At 34.5% G+C, this 25,043-nt stretch overlaps 1 protein-coding gene and 2 long non-coding RNA genes across 4 annotated transcripts; 1 reads left to right on the top strand and 2 right to left on the bottom strand.

The window, feature by feature from the left end:
- Positions 1-934: 934 nt before the first annotated feature.
- Positions 935-1,379, bottom strand: LOC131618401 (uncharacterized). The gene is made up of 3 exons (XR_009288828.1): positions 1,284-1,379; positions 1,148-1,216; positions 935-1,070 (listed from the first exon to the last, which is right to left on the bottom strand). It is a non-coding gene; the product is annotated as an uncharacterized LOC131618401 (long non-coding RNA).
- An 857-nt stretch (positions 1,380-2,236) lies between these two features.
- LOC131618400 (uncharacterized) lies at positions 2,237-3,459 on the bottom strand. 2 transcript variants are annotated; one of them, XR_009288826.1, is made up of 5 exons: positions 3,266-3,459; positions 2,909-3,156; positions 2,622-2,720; positions 2,422-2,476; positions 2,237-2,351 (listed from the first exon to the last, which is right to left on the bottom strand). It is a non-coding gene; the product is annotated as an uncharacterized LOC131618400 (long non-coding RNA). The 2 variants fall into 2 exon arrangements; XR_009288827.1 differs by having other exon boundaries at positions 2,930-3,156.
- Positions 3,460-22,228: 18,769 nt separating this feature from the next.
- Positions 22,229-24,587, top strand: LOC131616698 (receptor-like serine/threonine-protein kinase At2g45590). Its single transcript, XM_058888112.1, has one exon. It carries the CDS (start codon positions 22,369-22,371, stop codon positions 24,394-24,396), a length of 2,028 nt encoding a protein of 675 aa, XP_058744095.1. The 5' UTR covers positions 22,229-22,368; the 3' UTR covers positions 24,397-24,587.
- The last annotated feature ends 456 nt before the right edge of the window (positions 24,588-25,043 follow it).

Genomic DNA, 25,043 nt, shown 5'->3' with positions numbered 1-25,043 from the left:
AAATTGATTCTTAATGATAGGTTTTAGGGAAAAGTAGAAAATGAAATATATTAGATTACATAAGAGACATGGTATTGCAGACACTTAAAGTTACTGCCATTTGGATCTGAATTCACTTATCAAATGCACTCTCCCATTTGGTTTCTTCAATCAACCTCATTAATAGGGTTCTTCAATCAACCAAGAAACCTATTAGAGTTCTCAATTTCAGCTCAGTCAAACGTGCTGGTCGGAAGTTTAACAGGCTTCGTACCTCTTGATAATAAGTTTAACAAAATTCATAATCACAATGAAGGATCCACATATTCATAACTCCTGAGTATCTTGACTGTTGGTAACGGACTTGTTATCATTATTTTCAAGAACAATGTGACGAAACAGACTGTTTGAAACATCTTTTATTATGTGCCACTTCACAGGAAACTGCCCCCTCCACTTATCTTGCTGCCAGAAGTCTACATTCTTGTCAAAATTGACAGGTCCAACCATTTCAGCTACTCCACAGAATTGAGCACTCGCATTTACCTGGAAATAGTTGTAACATTTTTTATGGCATTCATATGAGAAAGAAACATTAGCTATGCAATAAAGTGAAAACTATATAAACTTAGGATCAACCTCAAGGAACATCATATGGTCTACCCGATGAAGAAGAAGAAATGTGTTGCCGATGTTTTGCACTACTGACACTTAAGCTGATGCTTCCTGAAGATTCTTGCTTCTCCATGTTCGGACCACCCGTATTCACTGTCTCAAACTTATGTAAGCTCGGTTCAACCATTTCACCATAAACAATTAACCATCTCTTTTTACACACAATGATTAAAGGATAATCTTTGAAAAAAGATTCTTAACAATGAAACAAAGTTTCAACATAATATAGTGAAACATTATAAAGGTTCAAAACAACATTGTAGAATTGATTAATGGACATTAATTTGTTCTAAAGTGCATAATATTAACATGTGCACTTTCCACAAATTCCTGACAGTGTTATTCTTCACCAATTCTTCACCAATTTTGACATAGAATAATGCAGCCTATTCAATTTGGATGAAAATAATGCCAGCCTGTAATTAATTTACAAACATTAAAACTACATGATATACAAACACCAACATAAATAATGCATTACTCCATTACTTACAATTCATTCATCTTAGTGTCATACTGCTTAGCTTTAAATTGAGAACTTTCCGAAGCTAAACCTGCCATACTGCAGATCACAAAACACATTTAGCTAAAATACAAAATTCAACAGATATTTACAAAAAAGAACATACCACAAACAGTTGCTTGACGTGATCGAAATTCACGTGTAGACTTGATTCTTGAGATGACATATCTATTGCAAGGTTTTGGCTTGATTTAGGAAGCTGAAAACAAATTCAAACGTATAATAAGAAGCTGCAAAGTTAAGGAAAATATGCACAATACAAACTCTGAACAACCGATGACGAAGAAACCGAAGAATAATGACTATTTTTTCTTGAAGAGTAATGACTATTTTATAAACGTAATGTAGCAGATTATAACCAATTGGTAACAATTTCAAGAACTTGATTAAAGAATCCCACACAATTAATCATAGACGTTAAAGAATCACACACAATTATTTTTACTTTATATCTTATTGGATGGGTACAAAATCTTCAATTTTACTTGACTTTGATTCTTCAGGATTCATCATTGTAAGTTCTGGTCCTCTCTCTTGCATCTGCTAGCTCAAGTTGTAACTGCAGAATAATAAGCATATGGTTCTCCATCTCAGCAAGCTATCACCACCAATATCAAATATAAATTCAAGAAGTATCAATATTTTAAGTAAATAACCAAAATTAACACATTAAAGAGCCAAATCATGCCTTAAAGCATACAACAATTAGATGCCAGATGTGTTCTTGAAAACCTACAACTCAAACAAAGTTATTTTGAATTGTAAATGTTACTTTAGAGTTTTTTATTTGTCACGTTAGCATTACATCTAGAAAATATCAAGCTTACATTTCCTACAATATTTCTGCAGGATTTCTTCAAACAACTCACACCCTTTATTCATATCATTGTTTCTCGAATACCCCGGAATCATTGTGTTTCACATGACATTATTCCTCTGTGGCATTTCATCAAACAATACACATGCATCAACGAAAGCGGGAAGAATATATACCAAAAGAATTTCTCTATGGTCCAATCAAACATATATATAATAAAAAGATAAAGAATGAAACAAAACCTGAAGTTGAGTAGCCCTTTTAGCCTCATATTCACGCCATGATTCTTCTTTATTTCTAGTAGTAAAATCCTTAGTTATTCCACCGCTAAAAATAATGTTTCCGTACAGATCCTTTCTGATATCAACATCACACTTCATTATAGAGTTGTAAGCGGTGTCATGAACAAAATCACTTAAGGGCATACCTTGTTAGTTTCAAAACTCCTCTATAAAACTCGATCCAGTCTTAACCTCGTCAACCTGCTAAAACAAAAATAAGGGCAGAGTTAGAACTTGCCTGAAATATCACATAAATTAAAACCGTACCAAAGACTTTGAAATTAACATCTTAAGATTTTTCAATTTCATATATATATATATAAACTGAAAGGGCAAAAAACCATACCTCAAGAATCTTTTTCTTCGTCATTAGAACAATCCCGTTCAGAAAATGAACCACTATTGACCACCTGTATCTTGATGTAGCTCAGAACCTCAACCTGATCTGAATCAATTTCGAATACATCATGAACCAAATCTTCATAGTGAATTTTTAATTCGACTACCGACTTATCAGAATCAATCTAAAATTTCTAGAAGGAAAAGCTACACGTTAGTAAGTTGAATACATAAGATGCTATTTTGTAAACAAATTTTGTCATAACAAAAGCCAGAGATTAGTAAGTTGAATACATAAGATGTATAACTTCTCACAGCAAAATTGCAATGTTTTCCATGCCGGTAACAGCGCTGCAGACACAAACTGGGGGAAAGCAAGCCTTCAAACCTCATGACAGATCTGACCAAAAAGTCACACAAAAATAATTTTGAATCCTACCACCACACCCGCCGTCAAAAAACGTGTTGCCGCTACTATAGTATACCACTATCAAACCGACTATCGCCGGAAACATCATATCCACCGCCATAATTTCGTAGATCTGTGTAGAGAGTCAAAGATAGAATCAAAGATATGAGAACATCAAAACCCTCTTCATCACCACTTAGTAACAACAAAAAAACCCCAGATCTGAAGAAGAAGATGCTCACCATATGTTCAAATAACCGCACCGTCAACGAAGCTTCCTCCTTTCGCGTGAGTGAACACCACCAAACCTGAAACAACAAACACCAAATGAAAATCAAAATCGAACTTGTATGAAACTCAATAATAACAATGAAGAAGGAGATGGAGAAGTAGGAAGAAGATGAAGGAGGAAGAAGAATAGGGAGAAGGAAGAAGGAGAGGGAGAAGGAAGAAAAAAGCAATCTGAGAAAAAACCAAAGGGAACTAAACGTGAGAGCAAGAAAAAATAAAAGTGAAAAAGTGAAAATGGGTACAGATACTGTTTGGAAGAGGATATTGGGAGTAATGAAAAAGTGAAAATGGGTACAGATACTGTTTGGAAGAGGATACTGCACTATTTGGTTCAGTTACATTAGAAATAAAAGTGCAGATTGTACATACCTTGGCCAATAGAGAGAGAAACAGATGAAACCATTAGTTAGATTGAAGCCAAAAACAGATTTTAGTCACAAAAAGTAATATTTAGACACATTTTACCCCAAAAAAATAGGTGGAATTTTTTAAGCAAAGGGCAAATAGGTCTTAACCAGGTACACTTGTTTTCTTATTTTATAGATTAGAGGCCCAAGGCAGCAGCCTAGGTGGCCTGCCCCTTGGGCCGGGCCTGCATATTAGTAACTAATTATAATTAAGAATAATTTTGAAAAATAGTTACATTTAATTTTTAATTACCTTTTTTTAATCTTGTATATAATAATCTTAAATGGCTTTTATTTTGAGATGGAGAAAATAAAATAAAAATCACATATAATATGAAATCCGCAGGAATATCATTTATGATATTGGAAGATGTGGCCCTTGAATTCGCTATAAGAAAATTAGGGATTTATGACACAAAAATTGTGTCAGTTATTTCATAACCGTCGTAATTCGCATATAGAGATATTTGTTACGATGGTTAACATCAACCGTCCTTATTCTTTAAAAAATTAATAAAATTCATCCAGTCATCAATAAACCGCCTTAAATTGAAGTCTATGACGGTCAAGTTACCGCCATAAAACACTTATCTTGACAATTATCAATAAACCGCCTTAAATTGAAGTCTATGACGGCCAAGTTACCGCCATTAAACATTTATCATGACAGTTATCAATAAACAGTCTTAAATTGAAGTCTATGACTGTCAAGTTACCGCCATAAAACATTTATCATGACGGTTATCAATAAACCGCCCTAAACTAAAGTCTACAACGGTCAAGAAACCGCCATAAAACATTTATCACGATAGTTATCAATAAACCGTCTTAAATTGAAGTCTACGATGATTAAGTAACCACCCTAAAACATTTATCATGAAAGTACATCAATAGTCGCCCTTATACATTTTATCACATTTCGTACACTAAACAGTTGAAATAACTCATCATATCCACGACGGTGAACCAATCGTCGCACCCCTAAAAGCCATCAAAGGTCACGACGGTGAACCAACTGTTGTGATCTCAATTGTAGTTTTTCTCCCTTTTTTTATTATCTTAAGTTTTTGCTCGATGTAATTTTTTCAAATTTTTTTTATAAATTAAAATCAAATAAAATCTTTATAATCTTGAAAATTATCGGGTAACATTTTTATAAAAAGCTCTCACATTTTTTAAGATTTTAATTTAATTTGTTCTTAAAAATTAGAAACTTAATTTATTTATTTTATTCATCTTAAATTATAATTATTTTATTTAATATAAAATCCTACAAAATTTTAATAATTTTATTTTAAAAATAAAACCAAAATTTTCAAGTCATCATGTAATATAATTCTGAGAGAAAGATATAGAAGAAATTTTCTTATATCAAGTTTCAGTACAAGGGAAGGAAAAACGGAAGACGTGGAAGGGATTAAAAATTTTGTACAGGAGAATTTTGAAGAAATATTCAAAGAGAGAAACTTCAGAAGGTCGGTCTTGGAGGGTATTGAGTTTAGTTGTCTGTTCTTGAAAGATAAGTCCTTCTTGGAAATTCTTTTCTCTAGAGAGGATATAAAGTCAACAAGTTGTGAAGGTGATAGTAATAAAAGTCTAGGGCCCGATGGATTCAATTTTGAATTTGTCAAAACATGTTGGATGATTTTAGAAAATAATATTGTAAATTTTGTCAATGAATTTCATTTGAATGTTAAATTACCAAAAATGGTTAATTCTTCTTTTTGGCTTTAACCAACTATGCTTTGTGATTCCAAGTTGTCGAGATGTTTATCTCTGGCAAAGACAAAATGGGTTACATCAATAGAGACCTTTCACAACCAAAATTGATGGATCCCTTGTACCGGCGATGGAGGACGGAAAATTCCATTGTTAAGGAATGGCTGATCAACTCCATGGAACCGAGGTTGATAGATAATTCTATCTTATTTTCTACAGCAAAAGCGACATGGGATGCGATTTCTACGACTTAATTTGACGACACAAACAGTGGCGGAGCCAGGAATTTTAGGCAGCTTGAGCAAAAACTTTATACTATTGGTTATTCATTTGTTTTAATTTTCACACTATTTTTACTAATTTTGCCCCTAATTTTGCCTTTGGTTTTGTCTAAAAATCGGCTATTAAGTTGGGAAAAATACAAAGAAAATAGGGGTTGAGCCCGAGCGCGTGCCCGGGATCGCTGGGTTCTAGAACCGCCCCTGGACACAAACACCTCCCAAGTCAGTGGCGGAGCCAGGAATTTTAGGCAGTCTGGGCAAAAATATTATACCATTGATTATTCATCTGTTTTAATTTTTACACACTATTTTTACTAATTTTGCCTCTGGTTTTGTCTAAAAATTGACTATTAAATTGGAGGGAGTACAAAGAAAATAGGGGTTGAGCCCGGGCTTGGAACCGCCCCTGTCCCAAGTGTATTATCTGAGATGAAAATTCACAAGACGTAGAAAAGAACAAGGATCTATTGAGACGTACTACAACAACCTCCAAGGTCTGTGGAGAGAAATTAATTTCTGCCAACAAAATCTAATGACATGTGAATCTGATATTAAAATATTCAATTTAATTACTCAAGAGGATCAAGTCTACACCTTCCTTGAAGGCCTAGATGATTTTTTGGACAAGGTTCGAAGCAATATGCTGCAGATTAAGCCTTTTCCGACGGTTGAACATGTATATGTGTTTGTTAGAAGAATGGATATACGACAAACAATAATGATGACTGAGTCGGTGGGTATCTCTATAGGTATAGTGCTTGCTTCAAAAGGAGTGTAACGACATACTGGATAAAGTGGTGGACTAAACCACTCTGGCCAGCGATTGTCTCTCAAATTAATGTCGCACGAGCTTAGTCGAAGTACATGTGGTGATCACAATGTAAGTCAGAAGACAACACCCTCTAATATGAAGTTTATTTAGCAAGCTAAAGTTTCAATCTGAAGATGACGATTGCATGCATTGTGGGAATTCTAAGCACACTCACGAGACATGCTTTAAATTACACGGATATCCTGATTGGTGGAATGAATACAAGGCCAAGAAACCACATGAAGCTGCTGCAAAATAGGGTCGGAACGTGCTGCCATTGAACATGCAGAACCACAATTATCATTGTTGTCATAACTTGAATCTTTTAATGTACCAGCACAAAATTATGGCTCCTCAATTCATAATTCAGGTAACCTCGGTTTATCATTAATCCTGCCAAACCTTTCTGACGCACGACTTCTTCGGTACGTAGAGCCAACCTTCCTATATCAAGAATCACCATAATTCTCTCTCTCTCTCTCTCTCTCTCTCTCTCTCTCTCTCTCTCTCTCTCTCTCTCTCTCTCTCTCTCTCTCTCTCTCTCTCTCTCTCTCTCTCTCTCTCTCTCTCTCTCTCTCTCTCTCTCTCTCTCTCTCTCTCTCTCTCTCTCTCTCTCTCTCTCTCTCTCCTCTCTCTCTCTCTCTCTCTCTCTCTCTCTCTCTCTCTCTCTCTCTCTCTCTCTCTCTCTCTCTCTCTCTCTCTCTCTCTCTCTCTCTCTCTCTCTCTCTATATATATATATATATATATATATATATATATAACAAAATTGACCAATATCAGAGACCAACTTAATTGACGTACATTAAATTGAAAGACTTTCTAATTAATTTAAAAAATTTGAGGACGAAATTCACCAATACTTACAAATATGAGAATCACTTATAAACCTATTCAATTTTTTTAATTTATGTAAAACAATTTTAAACAACATTTATTTAGGAATGGAAGGAGCAATATGACCATAATTAAATTGACAGTACTTCATTCTCATTTGCTTATATCTTCTATACAGAACATGAGGACAAAAATACAGTGGAGCATGAGCATATATCAATATTCGATAATGAACAAATCAGTGATGTTTATAATAAGACAATTACCTCATTCTCATTTGATTGTGATACAAATGCATGTTGAGGATACTAACAAATAATATACACTTTACTCGCATGTAATATCGATATGGTAACAAGACAAACATCACTGTCCCTTTCCTTGTCATCAAATTGGCCAAACAACCACTAGTTAGCATGTAATGCCAAAACTTTAAAAAAGTTTTAATATATTTATCAATTCTTAATAAAATGGTGAGATTCTGTTTTGTTGATTTTTCTACTTTTCTGCATATTTTACATTTTTTTATGAAGTTTCTACTGATTATGTTTTAAGTTGCCTATCTAAAAGCTAAAAAAAAAAAAAAAAAAAGAAGAATCTCATATTTTATTTGGAGAAATCATACTTGAATCTTATCAGTTACAAGGTATTTTGAGTTTTTTTTTCTATTTTAATGATACAAGGTATTTTGAGATATTAATGTATTTGTTGAGATATTAAGGTTTTTTTTTTTTAATGATACTATTGATGTATTTGTTAGATATGATAGTTTAATTGATGATATATGATAATTTGATTTGGGTGTGAGTTAGGGTTTTAAATGAGCCGGGTCGAGTCGAATTTGTCTCAGCTCGACTCGACTCGTTAAGAATTGATACAATTCAAATATTGGTTTGAGTTTGTCAGGAATTTTTTTCATTTTAAACTCGACTCGTTAGAAGTTCACGAACAACTCGATTTAACTCTCTAAGTTCAACTCGTTTGCTCCATAGATTTATAAGTCATTTTTTAAAGTCTATTCCTTTTATATATTTGACATTTTAAATCAATATTTTTTTAAAATATAAAATATACAAGTAAAATAAAAGTAAGAGGATTGAAATTCATACGACGCTGATTTTATTTGTATAATTATTTTTTGAAATATTTTGCTCATTTAAAATATAAGTTATTAACTAAAGCTGTTAGATTAAAAAAATACAAGGCTAAGATTTGGATCAAATCCTTAAACTTACTCTTAAAAATAATATATAATTCATCTCATATATTATCGAGTTAAGTCATTAACCGAACAATGAACTATGTATAGTTCAAGTATACTCATCTAATAACAAATTTTAGTTTTTAGCTCATATTCAATTCATTTGATTTACAAGCTTAATTTAACGATTTAATTGTTAAATTGAGTTATAAATTTCTTTTTGAGTTCATTCAGTTTATTGTCAGTCTTAATGTGAACTATAGATTCAAGATAAATTAATATATTTTAATCAACATTAATATAAAATAAGAGTAAAGTATAATTGAAACATAAAAATTAAAATTAAATTTATTTTGAGGGAATATATTTTTTTCTTAAAATTTATTTTCGGATGGAAGTAAGATTTTTATTGGATTGAACATATTATAATCTGTTTTAAGCGTTGGAAATATCGCTGTCACGGGTCAGCCTATGTTCCCCCACAACCATAGGTTGCTACTTTTTGCAACTAACCACTTCTAAAGAAAAGTCCAACTCACATGATACATTTCGATTTTCGTTAAACTAATCCTATCAAGATTTAAAGAATCAAAATCAAAATTATTCTTTAAAATTCAAAATACACGTAACAACCATTTTAGAGAACGACTTAGATATTCATTCAAAATTAAGATATTAGTACCCAAAAAAATCCAATTGAATAGGAGTATCAAGTCAATAAAATATCACTTCCACCTAGGGTTCACTAATTATCTTCTGTTGCTTCACTATTTTATGCTTTGGTCCCATAACTTGATTCCCAACGCTGTAAAAATAAATAAAAATGTGTTACTTTTTCTTTCTGTCTTACTCGTTGTTGTATTTGGATACTTTAGATTCCTTCTACGATGTTTAAAAAAAAGTCAAAGGTTGTCTTTGTTCAACTAGTATCATTATACCCTTAATGAGTATCAATGCTACTTGATTTATGTGTTGGTTATATTCATCTTAATATCTTATACTACTCCCCCAACATTCTTCAAGCTAGTATATGACCTATTTAAAGGACATAGGGGTTTAGAATTCTAATCTACTAGGGTCAAAATGTTTATAGATGACTTTGCTATTTTAACATTATTGCTAATATATATCTACATTGAAAAATGTTTCATCTTTTAAGAACCAGACAATAAAACATATCCTTTTAAATTGATATGCTAATATAGTAGTAGTATATAGTACTAGATAGTATTGTATGTAATTTGAGTGATTTTCTATGAAAGGGTCCCATGGTAGTAGTTCAAAGTGTTTTCACTTATCATAATTGTCATCAAATTGGATGAAAATATCTTATATTGTTGAATGATTGAAGAATTGAATGCCGGTTGGATTTATATAGGCAAAGAAAAAGAGAAATTCTTTGGCCACCTCCCTATCTTCTAGTCCACCTCTGGTCAAAACCCCATTATATCCCTGACTTCGGAAATGAACTTCCGAAATGCATGAAAAAGGTGTTTTCGGAAGTTTATCTCTGAAAGCGCCTTTTTTTTTTGAAAAAAAATGTCTTATTTCGGAAGTTCATTTCCGAAACTACAATTTCGAAAATGAACTTCCGAAATAAAACGCGTTCTGCAGATTAAGCAGAACTCTCCCCCTCCCCCAAATCATTTACGCTAATCATCATCAAACACTTCCATAGGCGAAATTTCTGCAGAAGCAAGTGTGAAGTAGCCAAACTCTTCTTCCAAACTCAACCAAACTCATCATTAAACACTAATTGGTAAGTTTATCATTGTTTTTTCAAGTTTTAGATCTATTTGATTAAACTATATTAGGGTGTTTAGAATCTGAAAAAATGACATTAAGATAGCTTAGTACTGATATTAGGATGTTTAGTAGGCAAAAAAATAGATTTGGTTTAGGTTTTTGGGTCTGCCATTGGAGGTTGCAGAGAAGCTCTGCGTGGGGGTGTTTCGGAAGTTCATTTCCGAAAACACCTCCATCCCAGTTTTCGGAAATGAACTTCCGAACTGTACCAGAAGTTCATTTTTTTTTGTTTTTTCATTTGTCTCGCATATTAATCGATTTCGATTGTTTACAGGATCATGTCAGACCAGCCAGCACGCATCAGACAGGGGAGAGAGTCCCAGACTGCGTCGGCTAGACGCGAGCTGGCGGCGGCACATCTGGCGTCGACCCAGGGACGGGGGCAGGGACGGGGACGCCGTGTCCGCGTTCCACAGGAGATCCTGGAGAACCGGCGCTCCTAGGCCAGCACACGAGGAGATCCTGGAGAACCGGCAGGCGGAGGATGACCACGCCATTGATCTCCTTCCGATCTGCCAGCGGATAGAGATGCTTGGGCGGGACGCGTTGCATCGAGGTGTCATTCATCAGGGCGGACCAGAGGCAGTCGCCGTGATGGAGATGATCGTCACTGATGCGGGCCGTGCGGCGGGGTACAGGCGGCAGAGGAGGGCCCAGGGTGAGCGGGTTAGGCACACCCAGTAGTGGTGGGGTTTATTCATTTTTTGATTTTGGATTGTATATTTAGCACACTATTTTTATTTATTTCGGTTTGTATATAATATTTTCATATTAGTATTTTTTTTTGTTTATTTATCATATTAGTGTTTTCAGTCTATCTATTGTTTATTTTATTTGCCGGTAACGTTTAATTAAAATGCGGTTGCGTTTAAGAAAAAACATAAAAAAAAAACACAGTTTCTGCATAATTCGGAAATGAACTTCTGAATTCACCCCCCATGAGGTGTTTTCGGATGTTCATCTCCGAACGCACCCCCCATGAGGTGTTTTCGGAGATGAACTTCCGAATCAAGGAAATTTTTTTAAAAAAAAAGCGCTTCGAAAGTTCATTTCCGAAGCAGGGGTAGTTTGGGAATTTCGCTGGGGTGACCCCCATAGGGAGGTGGGTAAAGAAATTTTCAAGAAAAATAGGCCATTTTAGCAAACTAAGAAACAGCCCATTATTGATAACTTCAATTAAATAACTCTTTCTACCAAATTATAAATATCGATTTAATTTTTTATTTTATCTAAAAAAAATCTTTATCTTTAAGTAGATCAAATTTTTTATTAGCAACCAACAAAAATACTTCAAATCTTCAAGATGATTTCCTCATGTGCATCGCCCACCCAATAAATATATTATTACATTGCATACTTTAATATTATGATGTTAATATATATATATATATATATATATATATATATATATATATATATATATATATATATATATATATATATATATATATATATATATATATATATATATATATATATATATATATATATATATATATATATATATATATATATATATAAACTAATATAAAAATTAACTTTTGATTTTTTTTTCTCTCTTCAAATTATACTTGTGGTGATGAAGTCAATCTTCACCGCAAATTATTGCCTCGTAGCTTCTTCATTTAATGTTACTGTTAAAATTGAAACAAATAATATATCAGCAGCCAACTTTGATAATATATTATATATTTTAAATTGTTATCTTTCCTCCAATCTAAAGTGCTAAAAGATTTATTTTTACTGTCCGAAACATAAGGTCTTTCATATAAATAAAATTAAAATTCTATTTTCAATGGAGGAATGGCTTCCTTTTCATACAAAATACTCGTGATTTGGTCAAATCTAGTGATGATTAAAGCTTGAGGCTCCGTCAAAGAGGTTGAATGTTTCCACCAGTATTTTCTTCAGTAGAAGATGACTCTTGTAAATATGTCATCAATCAAAACCGTGTTGAGTTTATCTACTACTCTTGATTTAGAGGTTAAGTAAATGGATATGAAAATGACTTTCTTTCATGATGGTTTAAAATAAGAGGTGTATATCAAACAACCTGAGGGTTTTCAAGTTAAAGGCAAAAAAGATAATGTGTGTAGATTGAGAAAGAGTCTATATGGACTGAAGCAAGCTCCAAGGAAGTGGTTCAAGAAGTTTCATTTTGTTATGTGTGATCAAGGATACTAGAAGACTACCTCATATCATTATTGCGTCTTTGTTAATAAAATTCTAACGATGGCTTCATTATTGTTGTTATATGTTGATGATATGCTTATTATAGGGAAAAATATTTCTAACATTGACAGGTTAAAGAAGCTATTAGGCGAGTCATTTTCCATGAAAGACATGACAGCAACTAAACAAATTCTTGACATCAGAATCATGCGTGACAGAAAGGATAAGAAACCTTGGATGTCACAAGAATATTATATCGAAAGAGTGCTTCAAAGATTCCAAATAGAAATTTCTAAGGCGGTAAGCACTCCTTTTGCTACCCATTCCAACTTGAGTTCTAATTAAAATCCTTCAAGTGAAGATGAAACATTTGATATGAAAGGTTCCTTACACGTCTATTGTGGATAGTTTGATGTATGCAATAGTGTGTAAAAGACTGGATATAGAACGTTTTGTTGGTACGGTTAGTAGATTTTTGTTAAATTCAGGTAGATAAGCCTACTCTAGAGGGGTACTCTGATTCTGATATAGCTGGAGACATTGATTCCAGAAAGTCCATTTTGGACTATATGATTAAATATTTAGTGGGAGTTGTGGTTTCGCACCTCAAATTGCAAAAATGTGTAGCATTGTCTACTACAGAGACAACGTTTATTGCCATTACTTAAGCATGCAAAGAGTTGCTATGGTTGAAGAAATCTTTACAAGAGCTTGAGTTTGTTCAAAACAAGTGTGTGTTATTTGCTGATATTTAAAGCTATATTCATTTTGGTAAGAATCTGACTTTTAATAATAGGTCTAAACACATTAATATGAGATATCATTGAATACATGATATTTTGGATGCTAAGTTGTTGGAGTTAGTTAAAGTTCATACGAATGGTAATAGTTTTGATATGATGATTAAATCGTTACCAAGAGAGAAGTTTGAAGCTTGTTGTGATATTGTCCGTTTGGTGATTTTCTCCACATAGTTGTGAGGGGGAGATTTGTTGCATTTAGACTCCTTTCCTATGTGGAGAAAGACCCAAATATGTTAGCACATTTGTGTCTCACTTATTTAAGTGGAGAGAGTCAATTTAGAATTGAGAGAGAGAGAGAGAGAAAGAAGAAGGCACAAAAGTCAGTTTCAAAAGAGAGAAAAGAGGATAGAAACCTATTTTTGTTTTTCTTCAACCAATCTCAAGAAATCGGCGATTTTGGATTCGTTAACTGTTGGATTGAACTCGTTTTTGAAGGGCATGTTCGTATCATCTGCGTCCACCTTTTGACAGTCCAAATCTTATAAATGAAGTTTGAACTAAGAGATATTGGCTTCGCACTGAAGTTGTAAATTTGGATATTTTCAGTTTCTTGTTTCTTATTTGTAAGCTAGTTTACTTTGTGATTTTGTTGTTAGAACTAGTCTCTGAATCACTTTGAGATTCTCTTGTACCCTTATTTAATTATAGTTGAATATTTTTTTTTGGTATGGACGACTTGTGGTTTTTTTACTTTTATAATGAGGATTTTTCATGTTAAAATATCAGTGTTCTCTAGTGTCTTTATTTATTTTATTTTTTATCATATTTGTTGTTGATCCTTATAATTTCTTACAAGTTTGAAAAGTTTTACATTCGATACGTATTAATTCATTATTGTATCTTAATTTCTAACAATATTTTAATTCATTATTGTATCTTAATTTCTAACAATATATGCAAGCATGAACACATGCATAAGCATTATTAAAAAAAATTAGGCTTAAATAGTCTTTTGGTCCCTGTAAGTTGGTGTATTTTTTATTTTTGTCCTTGTACTTTTTTTTTTGGAAATGGTCTCTGAATGTTAAAATCCTATTAGTTTTCGTCCTTAAAATTGAATTCCAGAAAAAAAAATTCGTAGGAAACCTTGCATATTTTCACTTTAGAGGCTAAAATCAAATGAAATTTAACATTTGAGGACTTTATCCCTAAAAATAAAAATACATAGACGAAAAACAAAAACATACCAACTTACATGGATAAAAAATTATTTAAGCCAAAAAATTATTTATTGAAGTGTGCCATTTTCTCAATACCGTTATAAATATATTTTTTTCAATTGTATAAACTAGTTTATATTATGTGCTATACTCTCAAGTTTTTTTACTATTATTATTACTCTCAAATTATTCTAGTCATATTCATATGGATGTGTAAGAAAACATTTCTGCAACAGAAACTATTCTAGTTCACTACCTATTCTAATTTAACGTTTCAGGGTCCACCAACAGCAAGGCAAACGGCAACAGTCCGTCATGACGGAAGTGTTCCAATGCTATTGCTACTAGATTAGATCATACTAGATAGATAGATTCCCGTGATATCAGGGAGCTCTTTGCGTGTGTTTTACACTCCCAACGAGATTCACTTGCTTTTCAATGGGACTTTCTCATTGACTTTTCATCTGTTGGTTAAATTAGTGCTAGTACGTACACAAGCATGCATGCTTCTGAGTGAAAATGTCCCTCAATGATTAAGTGTTGCATACACTTTATTGTGAAAAATATCACACATATATAGTTGCCTCTTCCCTCTATTTCGAAATAACATATATAGTTGCCTCTTCCCTCTATTTCAAAATAACTTGCACTAGAACATTTGTAGAGGGTTAACATTCAAATAGTCGATGGCATTAAGAGCAAGTCTGAACAAAGTTCCATTAAAAAATATTCAAATTAAATGTGGCACATACATATGTTTAAGAGTTTTCTTGTATTTAGGGAGGATCGTTATTTTGGATGAGGACGTAATTATAATTTATTAATAGTGTATTAATTTTTTAGTAAAATACTTCATTTAAATAAATAATTGAAAAGTTCAGAATAAAAAGAAACATGTAACTCATCTTAGTTTTACACTAACGGAACTACAACATAACTAGAAACAACAAACAAAGAAGAAAACATTTATACCATACTCCAACACAACAACAGTTAAGGCTCCTTTAACCGAGTATCTGCAACACCAACATAACGAACAACATAACAACAAAATGAACAAATAAGGGGTGAGAATAAATTCACAAAATTGGTGTATAAAATAGCGAGGATAACTCAATAAATTTATTCAACAATCACATAGATTAATTCACAACAACAAACAATCACAAATACAGTTATGTAATGCAATGTAATTCTCCTCTCCTCCTCCAAATGCATGTGGTACCAAGGTTTAGATGTCAGAGTTATGTTATTAATTTATCCATCGTCTTTGTTTCCTCTTTGAACCAACGAGCCCTTTCTGAACCTGAGATCCGTCACTGGTTTCTCTTTGAACCATCAGTTTCTATTTCAATCTGTGACCATCACTGGATCGGAGTCCTACCTATCTCTGATATACATGATGCATGCAATGCAACAAACAATATCAATACAATAATAATCATCGGTTGCTCTCTGAATTCACAACATTGCCAATATAAGGCCACCATCGCAATTCCTCTATGAACTATACTCGTATATCTCAACATAAATATCGTCAATATAAGGCCACTATCGCAGTTCCTCTACCTCAAAATTATATATATATATATATATATATATATATATATATATATATATATATATATATATATATATAATTGAACATAAGTACATATAATTAAATAATTACTCAACAATATTCACCAACTAGATAAATATAAAATTACACAATCATAAGCATTCAACAGAGTCAACTCATAACTCATAAGACTCTTTCACTTTTTATTTAATAAATTAAAGAGGTATAAGGTGTACTCCACCCTTAATTCATAACAACTCTAACAATCTTCTACGGCATTCCAGAGCTTTGCAGATTTCTCCACGAATTCATCAAATCCGTATTACTTGCATCCGAACGAGAATCCATCTCTTGTTCTTGTCACACCACTTCTTGATGACAATAATTATCATACTTGGGCCAGGTCAATGTACATTGCATTGATTTCAAAGAATAAGGAGTGTTTCATCGATGGTTCTTTGCCAAAACCTCCTATGTCAGATGTTCTCTACGTTCCCTGGATTCGATGCAATACAATGGTGTTAGCCTGGATTCATAGGTCAATCTCAGAATCGATTGCCAAATCTGTCTTATGGATTGATAGTGTTGTTGGCGTTTGGAGAAACCTGCAGATTCGATTCTCTCAGGGCGATATTTTTCGCGTTTCCGATATACAAGAAGATCTATACAAGTTCCGTTAAGGTAACCTCGATGTATCCAATTACTTTACTCAAATGAAAGTTATGTGGGATGAGGTAGAGGCATATCGTCCTATTCCTGCTTGTTCTTGCGCTATTCAGTGCTCATGTGGTACTTTAGCATCAAGTATAGAGAACAAGATTATGTCATACGGTTTCTCAAGGGATTGAATGAAAAGTTCTCTCAATCCAAAACTCAAATAATGATGATGCAGCCTCTACCGGATATTGACAAAACATTTGCCTTAGTTATACAGCAAGAGAGAGAATTACATAGTTCCCAATCTACTGTCTCTACTTCTAAAGAGGTCACAACTTTCAACTCATCCTCTGGCAACAACTTTGGCAATTCTAATGGCAAGAGTGGTCACAATGGCAGCAATAGCAACAATGGCAACAATTTTAAAGGGAAATCACAAGGTTATGGTGGAGCAAAAGGGCATAGTCGAGTCTGTACTCATTTTGGGAGGACCAATCACACAATTGAGACGTGCTTCCTCAAACATGGATTTCCTCCAGGCTCTAAAGGTAAAGGAAAGTCTACACCTTCTTTTTCGCATAATCAGTTTGTTGCCTCTGTTAAAACAGGTCAGGACTCCAATAAGCAGAGTTCACCTCAGCCCTCGATTGGTTTTACTCAAGAACAATATCAAAGCCTCTTGGAATTGATCCAACAATCAAAGCTTAATCCACAAACCAATTCTATCTTTACATCCCAATTTGTGCTTCATTCCCATTCTCAAAATGAAAATGGTAATAAATCTCATATATGATTCTTAGATACAGGAGCCCCTGACCATATAGCCTATGATTTAACTTTTTTTCTGTCATATAAAGCCATAGTTCCCATTCTTGTTAGTTTACCAAATGGTTCACATGTCTCCGCTTCCTTTTCTGGAAGTATAGTCCTCTCTCCAGCCTTAACCATTCATAATGTCATGTATATACCTAGTTTCAATGTCAACCTACTCTCTATTGCAAAGCTTGTAAACTCTAATGACTGTGCAGTGCACTTTACTAATGAATCATGTACCATTCTACAAAATCATTCCAAGGAAATGATTGGTACAACTAGGATTCAAAGAGGGTTATATGTGTTGGACACATCACACTATAAGCTTGCTTGTCATTCCACTGCTTAGCAGTCTTCTTCAACACAGAATTCTCACACACTTTGGCACTTTAGACTATGACATATTTCTAATATAGGTCTACACAATGTATCAAATTTTTTTCCTTTTATTCCTTCCAAATTTAATACTGAAATTCCTTGTGATGCTGGCCACTTTAGCAAACAAAAGAAATTGTCCTTCTCCCATAGTATTTCAAAGTCTAAGGCACCATTTGAAATCTTACATGCTGATATTTGGGGCCCCTTTTCTACTATTTCCATGCTTGGCCATAGGTATTTCCTAATACTTGTTGATGATTATAGTAGATTCACATGGATAATTTTTCTTAAGTCAAAAGATCAAACCAAAAATAGCATAGTTCAATTCCTTGCTTACATTGAAAACCAATTTCAAACCAAATTAAAGTGCTTCAGATCAAACAATGGAACTGAGTTCCTTACTCTTTCTGATTTCTTTCTTTCTAAAGGTGTGCTCAATTAAAAATCCTGTGTCTACACACCCCAACAAAATGGGGTGGTTGAAAGGAAACATCAGCACATCTTGAATGTAGTTAGATCCTTGTTCTTTCATTATAAGATTCTACTCAATATGTGGAACTTATGTATTCAACATACTGTCCATGTCACTAACAGGCTGCCTACAACTCTTCTCAATCTTAAATCTCCTTATGAATTATTGTATAGTCAGCCTCCCTATCTTATCCATTTAAAAGTCTTTGGATGTGTAAGCTATGCTACATCTACTCAGCCTCACAAAACAAAATTTGACCAAAGAGCTCGCAAAACTGTTTTCCTAGGTTTTAAAGATTGGACTAAGGGATATATTCTATATGACCTTCAACATCATAACATTTTTGTTTCTAGGCATGTTTCCTTTTATGAATCTTGTTTTCCTTTTAACAAAACTCAGGTTGCTAGTTCTCCTTTACCCACTCAGTCATCTCAAGTCACACATGATGATCATGATATGTCACACCAATCTCCCAATTCCACTGACATATCAGATTTCTTTGACATTAACAACTCATCTCCTAGCTTACAACAACAGACTGCTCCTAGCAGTTTTGATAGTGACTTGTCCAACACCTTTAGACAATCCAGATCACCCAATTCTGAACCTATTCCCCCTACTAATAATTTCAATAATACTAGTTCACCTATGCTCTTAGAAACCAATGGTCCAAGTCAAAATTCTGATGTCTCTTCTGAATCTTCTGGTCCAAGTCATAATTCTGATGTCCCTTCTGAATCTTCTGGTCAACTGTCACTTCCCATAGACACTTCCCATAACTCACCAGGTCTGCCTTCCCATAATCCAGAAAATATTGTTATATCCCATACTCTTCCAACTAGTCAATCCACCTGTGTTGTCCATCCCCCTAGTTATCTTACAGATTATCATTGCTACCACACTACAAACCAGTTTCTTACCTCAAAACCTCAAGATTAATTCACTCCTTATCCCTTATCCTCTGTCATTTCTTATGAAAAGTGTTCACCAAAATATAAAAACTTTTGTTTCTCTATTTCTTATGTGTATGAACCTTCCACCTACAAACAAGCTATTAAGCGTGACTGTTGGATTAAGGCCATGGAGGTGGAGCTTAAAGCTCTTGAGGAGAACCAAACTTGGACTGAGGTGGATCTGCCTATTGGTAAGGTTCCAATTGGATGTCGTTGGGTCTATAAGATCAAACATAAAGCAGATGGCTCAATTGAACGACGCAAAGCCAGATTAGAAGCCAATGGCTACACACAAATGAAGGGCATTGACTATTTTGATACATTTTCCCCTGTTGCAAAGCTTACTACTGTTAGAGTGCTCCTTTCTCTTGCAGCTATTAAAGGATAGTATTTAGAACCGCTGGATGTTAATAATGCTTTTCTACATGGGGACTTATCTGAAGAAGTTTATATGACTTTGCCTCCTGGATTATCTGGTTTTTCTCCTTCCAAAGTGTGCAGGTTACAAAAATCATTGTATGGTTTGAAACAGGCCAGCAGACAATGGTACTCCAAGTTGTCTGCCTTTCTTATTTCCCTTGGCTACCATCAATCAAAGGCAAATTACTCATTGTATGTCAAACATGATGCTTCTCATTTTACTTCCCTCTTAGTCTATGTTGATGATGTTGTTTTGGCAGGGAATTCCTTGGCAGAGATCAAACAAGTGAAACATTTGTTAGATAAACAGTTCAAAATCAAAGATCTTGGCACCTTAAGATACTTCTTAGGTCTTGAGATTGCAAGATCCACAACATGTATTCTCCTAAATCAAAGAAAATATACACTTGAACTGCTGCAAGATGCTGGTGTATTAGCTGCTAAGCCTTCTTCTGTTCCCTTTGATCCCAACACTAAACTTTCCATCCATGATGGTGATTTGTTGGATGATCCTTCTTCTTACAGAAGACTCATTGGCAGGCTCATCCATTTAACCAATACAAGACCTGATATTTCATTTGCTATTCAGAATCCCAGTCAGTTCATGTCACAGCCTAGAATTCCTCATTTCCAAGCTGCCACTCGAGTTTTAAGGTATCTCAAAGCAGTTCCAGCCACAAGCATTTTTTTCTCTGCATCATGTGACCTGAAACTATTAGGCTTTGCTGACTCAGACTGGGCAAGTTGTCCAGATACCAGGAAGTCCATCACAGGCTATTGTGTTATGTTAGGTTCTTCCTTGTTAAGTTGGAAATCCAAGAAGCAACATACTGTTGCCAGATCTTCTACTGAGGCTGAATACAGGGCCCTAGCTTCCATCACTTGTGAAGTTCAGTGGTTAACATACCTCTTTAAAGACCTTCTTGTGGATTTTACTCAGCCAACTTCCATTTTTTGTGACAGTCAATATGCCATTTACTTAGCCCATAATTCTACTTTTCATGAGAGAAGCAAACACATTGAATTGGATTGCCATGTCGTCCGTGAGAGGATTCAATCCAAACTTATATATTTGCTTCCTATTTCCACACATGATCAATTGGCTGACATGCTAACAAAACCTCTTCACTCTCCTACCTTGAAGCTCATTTTGACCAAGTTGGGACTTTGCAGTATACATAGTCCAACTTGAGGGGGACTGTTAATATAGATAGTATTTTTATACTATATCTTTAGTATGTATATTTTGTATATACTTAGGTTGAGTGTACATAGCTTTAGCTTAGTATAATCTGCCACATCAGCAGATAGGGTAATTTAGTTGTCCTCATATTTTACTTCCTTATCCTGTACATATAAATACTCTCTTGTAAACTATGCCTCAATTCAATGAAAGAAGTTATCACTTTCATCATCAATCTGTTATATTTCTGTTGCGTTTCTGTTGTAACTACCTTCTGGCTATCCTTATTCTTCATCATCATGTGGAGTTTCATGGTGAATTTACCACCATTAGCAATACTATTAATATGTTATAAACCTTTTTAATACAGTTAATTTCCATTTTTTAAATGCATTTCGGTCAAACTTTTTTACTTCACATTTTTTTTATCGTTCATAAAAGATTACACTATAAATAATGTATCGGGACTACAGCACGGGTCTCTGACTAGTTAGTACTAGTAATAATAATAAAAATAATAAAAAATGAAAAGTGAAAAAGTAAATTGAAAAGTGAAAAGTGACTTGAAAAGTGAAAAGTGAGTTGGAAAAAATAAAAAAAAACATTTTTTATCTCCAAATTAATAATTTGAACTAATATAACAAAAAGATATTTTTATAATTTTTAAGAAGAGCAATTTTTTTTATATTATAGATATTGTTAATATTGTATTTTCAGCTGAATAAAATTGTCATTGTGATAACTATGAGCATTACTCTTATAGAATTATTTGTGGATTGTGCAGTCTTCGTTAGAAATGAGAGGGAGGAGATGTGATTTTTTTCCTCATGTTGTACGAGGCTTCATTGACTCCTTACCTCGAGATAAACTATTTGAAATTCTTTGCCACCTCCTTCTATGAAGTACTTATGCTCATAAAAAAAGTTTTAATTTTAGTTTGACTCCTGCCTCGTGAAATCCTCATTCTTAAATCACTTTCAAGATATTTGCAAATTCTACAAAATTTCATTGAAAAAATAATTAAAATTTCTTCTTCCCAAGATCCATGATACATTTACCTTTTACAGAATCATATGGCTATTCGGATACATGTACTTTTAAAAGGCAAAAAAGGAAAAGAAAAGAGAGAATCTTTATAAATTTTATTTAATTCTTTCAAAAGCATCAATTAAATTTATTTAATTTCTTTCTTCATTTATCTATTACCAATATTGGTTGGCCACACCATATAACAATAAAACAAGTAGAATAAAATAATATTATTACTATATAGCATTACACTCCTCTTGTTACTTACAATTCACTACTCACAAGTCAATACTCTCAAAAACAACACTCTTCTCTCTCTCTTTCACATTCATTCTCATCATCACTCACATGATGAATGGTTAACAACATTTCCTTCTCATCATTATTACAATCATGCCATCGCGTCCGCCTCCTCAACCACCTCTTCCATCCGCCGCAACCATCACAGCTCCCCACCACTACCACCACCGTGAAATGCTAATCGGCGGCTGCATCGCTGCAGCCGTCTTCCTAACAGCAGTGTTAATCTCCGTAGCAATCTTCATCTACAGAAAACTCTCACACAACCGAACGACGCCGTTTGAGCAAAGCCAGAGAAGATTCTCGTTCTCTATACTCCGTCGCGCTTCAAACTCTTTCTCGGCTTCGACGCGCCTCGGACACGGCGGATTCGGTTCGGTTCATAAAGCTACTCTACCGACCGGAGAAACCGTGGCTTTGAAAGTAATGGATTCGCCGGGTTCGATTCAAGGTGAGAGAGAGTTTCATAACGAGCTTTCTCTGTGTTCGAATCTGAGTTCTCCTTTCATTCTTTCGCTTCTCGGTTATTCTTCGGACCGGTCTGGTAGAAAGCTTGTTTTGGTTTACGAACTCATGGAGAACCGGAGTCTTCAGGATGCGCTTTTAGACCGGAGGTGTCCGGAGTTAATGTGTTGGTTGAATCGGTTCGATGTGGCGGTTTCGGTTGCTAAAGGACTTGAGTATCTTCATCATAGCTGTGATCCTCCGGTGATTCATGGTGATGTAAAACCTAGTAATGTTCTTTTGGATCGTGAATTTAGGGCTAAGATTGGGGATTTTGGACTTGCTAGGGTTAAGAGTTTGGAGGATTCTGGAATGGAGATGATGGTGGAGGAGGTTCGTGAGAAGAAAAAGAGAGATGTTGTTGTTGTTGAGGATTGTAGTTCTGTTTCTGTTGTTGAGGAATCAGAGAGTGTTGTTACTAATACTACGGTTGGATTTGATCGGTCGCCGGAGAGTTTTAATGTGAGGGTTTTGGATTCGGATGCTTCGCCCGAGGTGGGGGTTGTTTCGCCGGAGATGAGCGGGGTTGAGAAATTAAGTGTTGTGTCTGATGGTTGTTTTGATAAATTTAGTATTGATAGTGGGAATCAGAGGAAGAGAGGTGGGGGTTGTGTTCGAGGTGGTTCTGGGAGGGATTGGTGGTGGAAGCAAGAGAATAATGGGGGAGGATCTGAATCAGGGAGGGTGAAGGATTATGTTATGGAGTGGATTGGGAGTGAGATAAAGAAGGAGAGACCTAAGAGTAGTGAGTGGGTTGGTTCTGGTTCTTCGATTTGTTCGGGTGTTGGTGATGTGGCTGCGACGGCAAAGGTGGAGGGTAAGAAGAAACAGAGGAAGAAATTGGAATGGTGGGCTTCACTTGATGAGGAGAAGGTTAAAGGGAAGAAGAATAGAAAACCAAGGGAATGGTGGAAGGAGGAGTTTTGTGAGGAGCTTTCGAAAAAGAGTAGGAAGAAAAAGAGAAGCCTCGATTGTCGTGGAGAATCGTGGTGGCAGAGAGACGAGGATGTAGGCAGTGTGGCGGGGGTGAAGAAGAAAAAGAGGAAAAGTAAGAGTAGTAGAGGGAGTATTGATTGGTGGTTGGAAGGTTTAAGCGGCGACCTTAGGAATAATGGAAGGAGAAATAGTCAAGATTGGGGTAATGGTGATATACCAAAGAGTGGAGGAATCAGTAGCACACCAAGTATGAGAGGAACAGTTTGTTACATTGCTCCTGAATATGGCGGCGGTGGACAATTATCTGAGAAATGTGATGTGTATAGTTTCGGTGTTCTGCTTTTGGTTTTGGTTGCTGGAAGAAGACCACTTCAAGTAACAGCATCACCAATTTCAGAATTTGAAAGAGCAAATCTCATTTCATGGGCTAGGCAACTTGCTCACAATGGGAAACTCTTAGATCTTGTTGATAGTTCTATTCATTCTTTGGATAGGGAACAAGCATTGCTTTGTATCACCATTGCATTGTTGTGTTTGCAGAGATCACCTGGGAAAAGGCCCTCCATGAAAGAGATTGTTGGGATGCTTTCCGGTGAGGCCGACCCACCCCATTTGCCCTTTGAATTCTCACCTTCACCACCCTCTAATTTCCCTTTCAAATCAAGAAAAAAAGCTAGGTGAGTTTTGCTTAGTGAGTGAGTTTTATTGTGATGATTATCATTAACTTCACAAGTGTTTATTTATTTTAGTCAACTCTAATTTTATTCACCATTTGTAGAAACTAATGCAGAGTAAAATGTGAGGAAAAAAAATAGTGACTAGTTGTGAATTACCAAGCCTTGCATAAATCCATTTCTTACCTTTATATGTTATTTTATCATATGACTATTCATTTTGACCTACTTATGGCTTTTTACAATCTGAAAGAACTTTTTGAGTTCATGAATTGTTGAATTTCAGGATCTTTTTAAAGTTAAGAGAACATTTCTTTTACTTTTATTTGGGCCCTTTTTAGTGGATATATAGTGCTGTCTTTTTGTAATTGTAAGAATAAGAATCAGGCAAGATTTAATAATGTTTTTTTTGTTGTTATAACCTTTTAAAGTTATATTTAGATTGTGCTGTATCTTTTGTAGTATGAGTTTCAGTTGAAGGGAACATATCCAGGCCCCATTCTTGTCTTTTACAAGTAATTATGATGTTAGTTTGAGCTTAGTGGAGACTCCACTGTCCTGGAAATTGAGAGAAGCATATACCATCATTTTATCATCAGTGCTTTGGACCTACATCAAGTCTTTAGTTTTTTCTTTCATTCATGAACTTTATTT

The sequence above is a fragment of the Vicia villosa genome, linkage group LG7 (assembly GCF_029867415.1).
Source record: "Vicia villosa cultivar HV-30 ecotype Madison, WI linkage group LG7, Vvil1.0, whole genome shotgun sequence".
Lineage (NCBI taxonomy): Eukaryota > Viridiplantae > Streptophyta > Magnoliopsida > Fabales > Fabaceae > Vicia > Vicia villosa.
The sequence above is the reverse complement of the archived record's forward strand: the minus strand, read 5'-3'. Positions and strand labels throughout refer to the sequence as shown.

What these genes read in the sequence shown, in the direction of transcription:
- LOC131616698 (XM_058888112.1), top strand. Translation starts at nt 22,369, where the DNA reads ATGCCATCGCGTCCGCCTCCTCAACCACCTCTTCCATCCGCCGCAACC.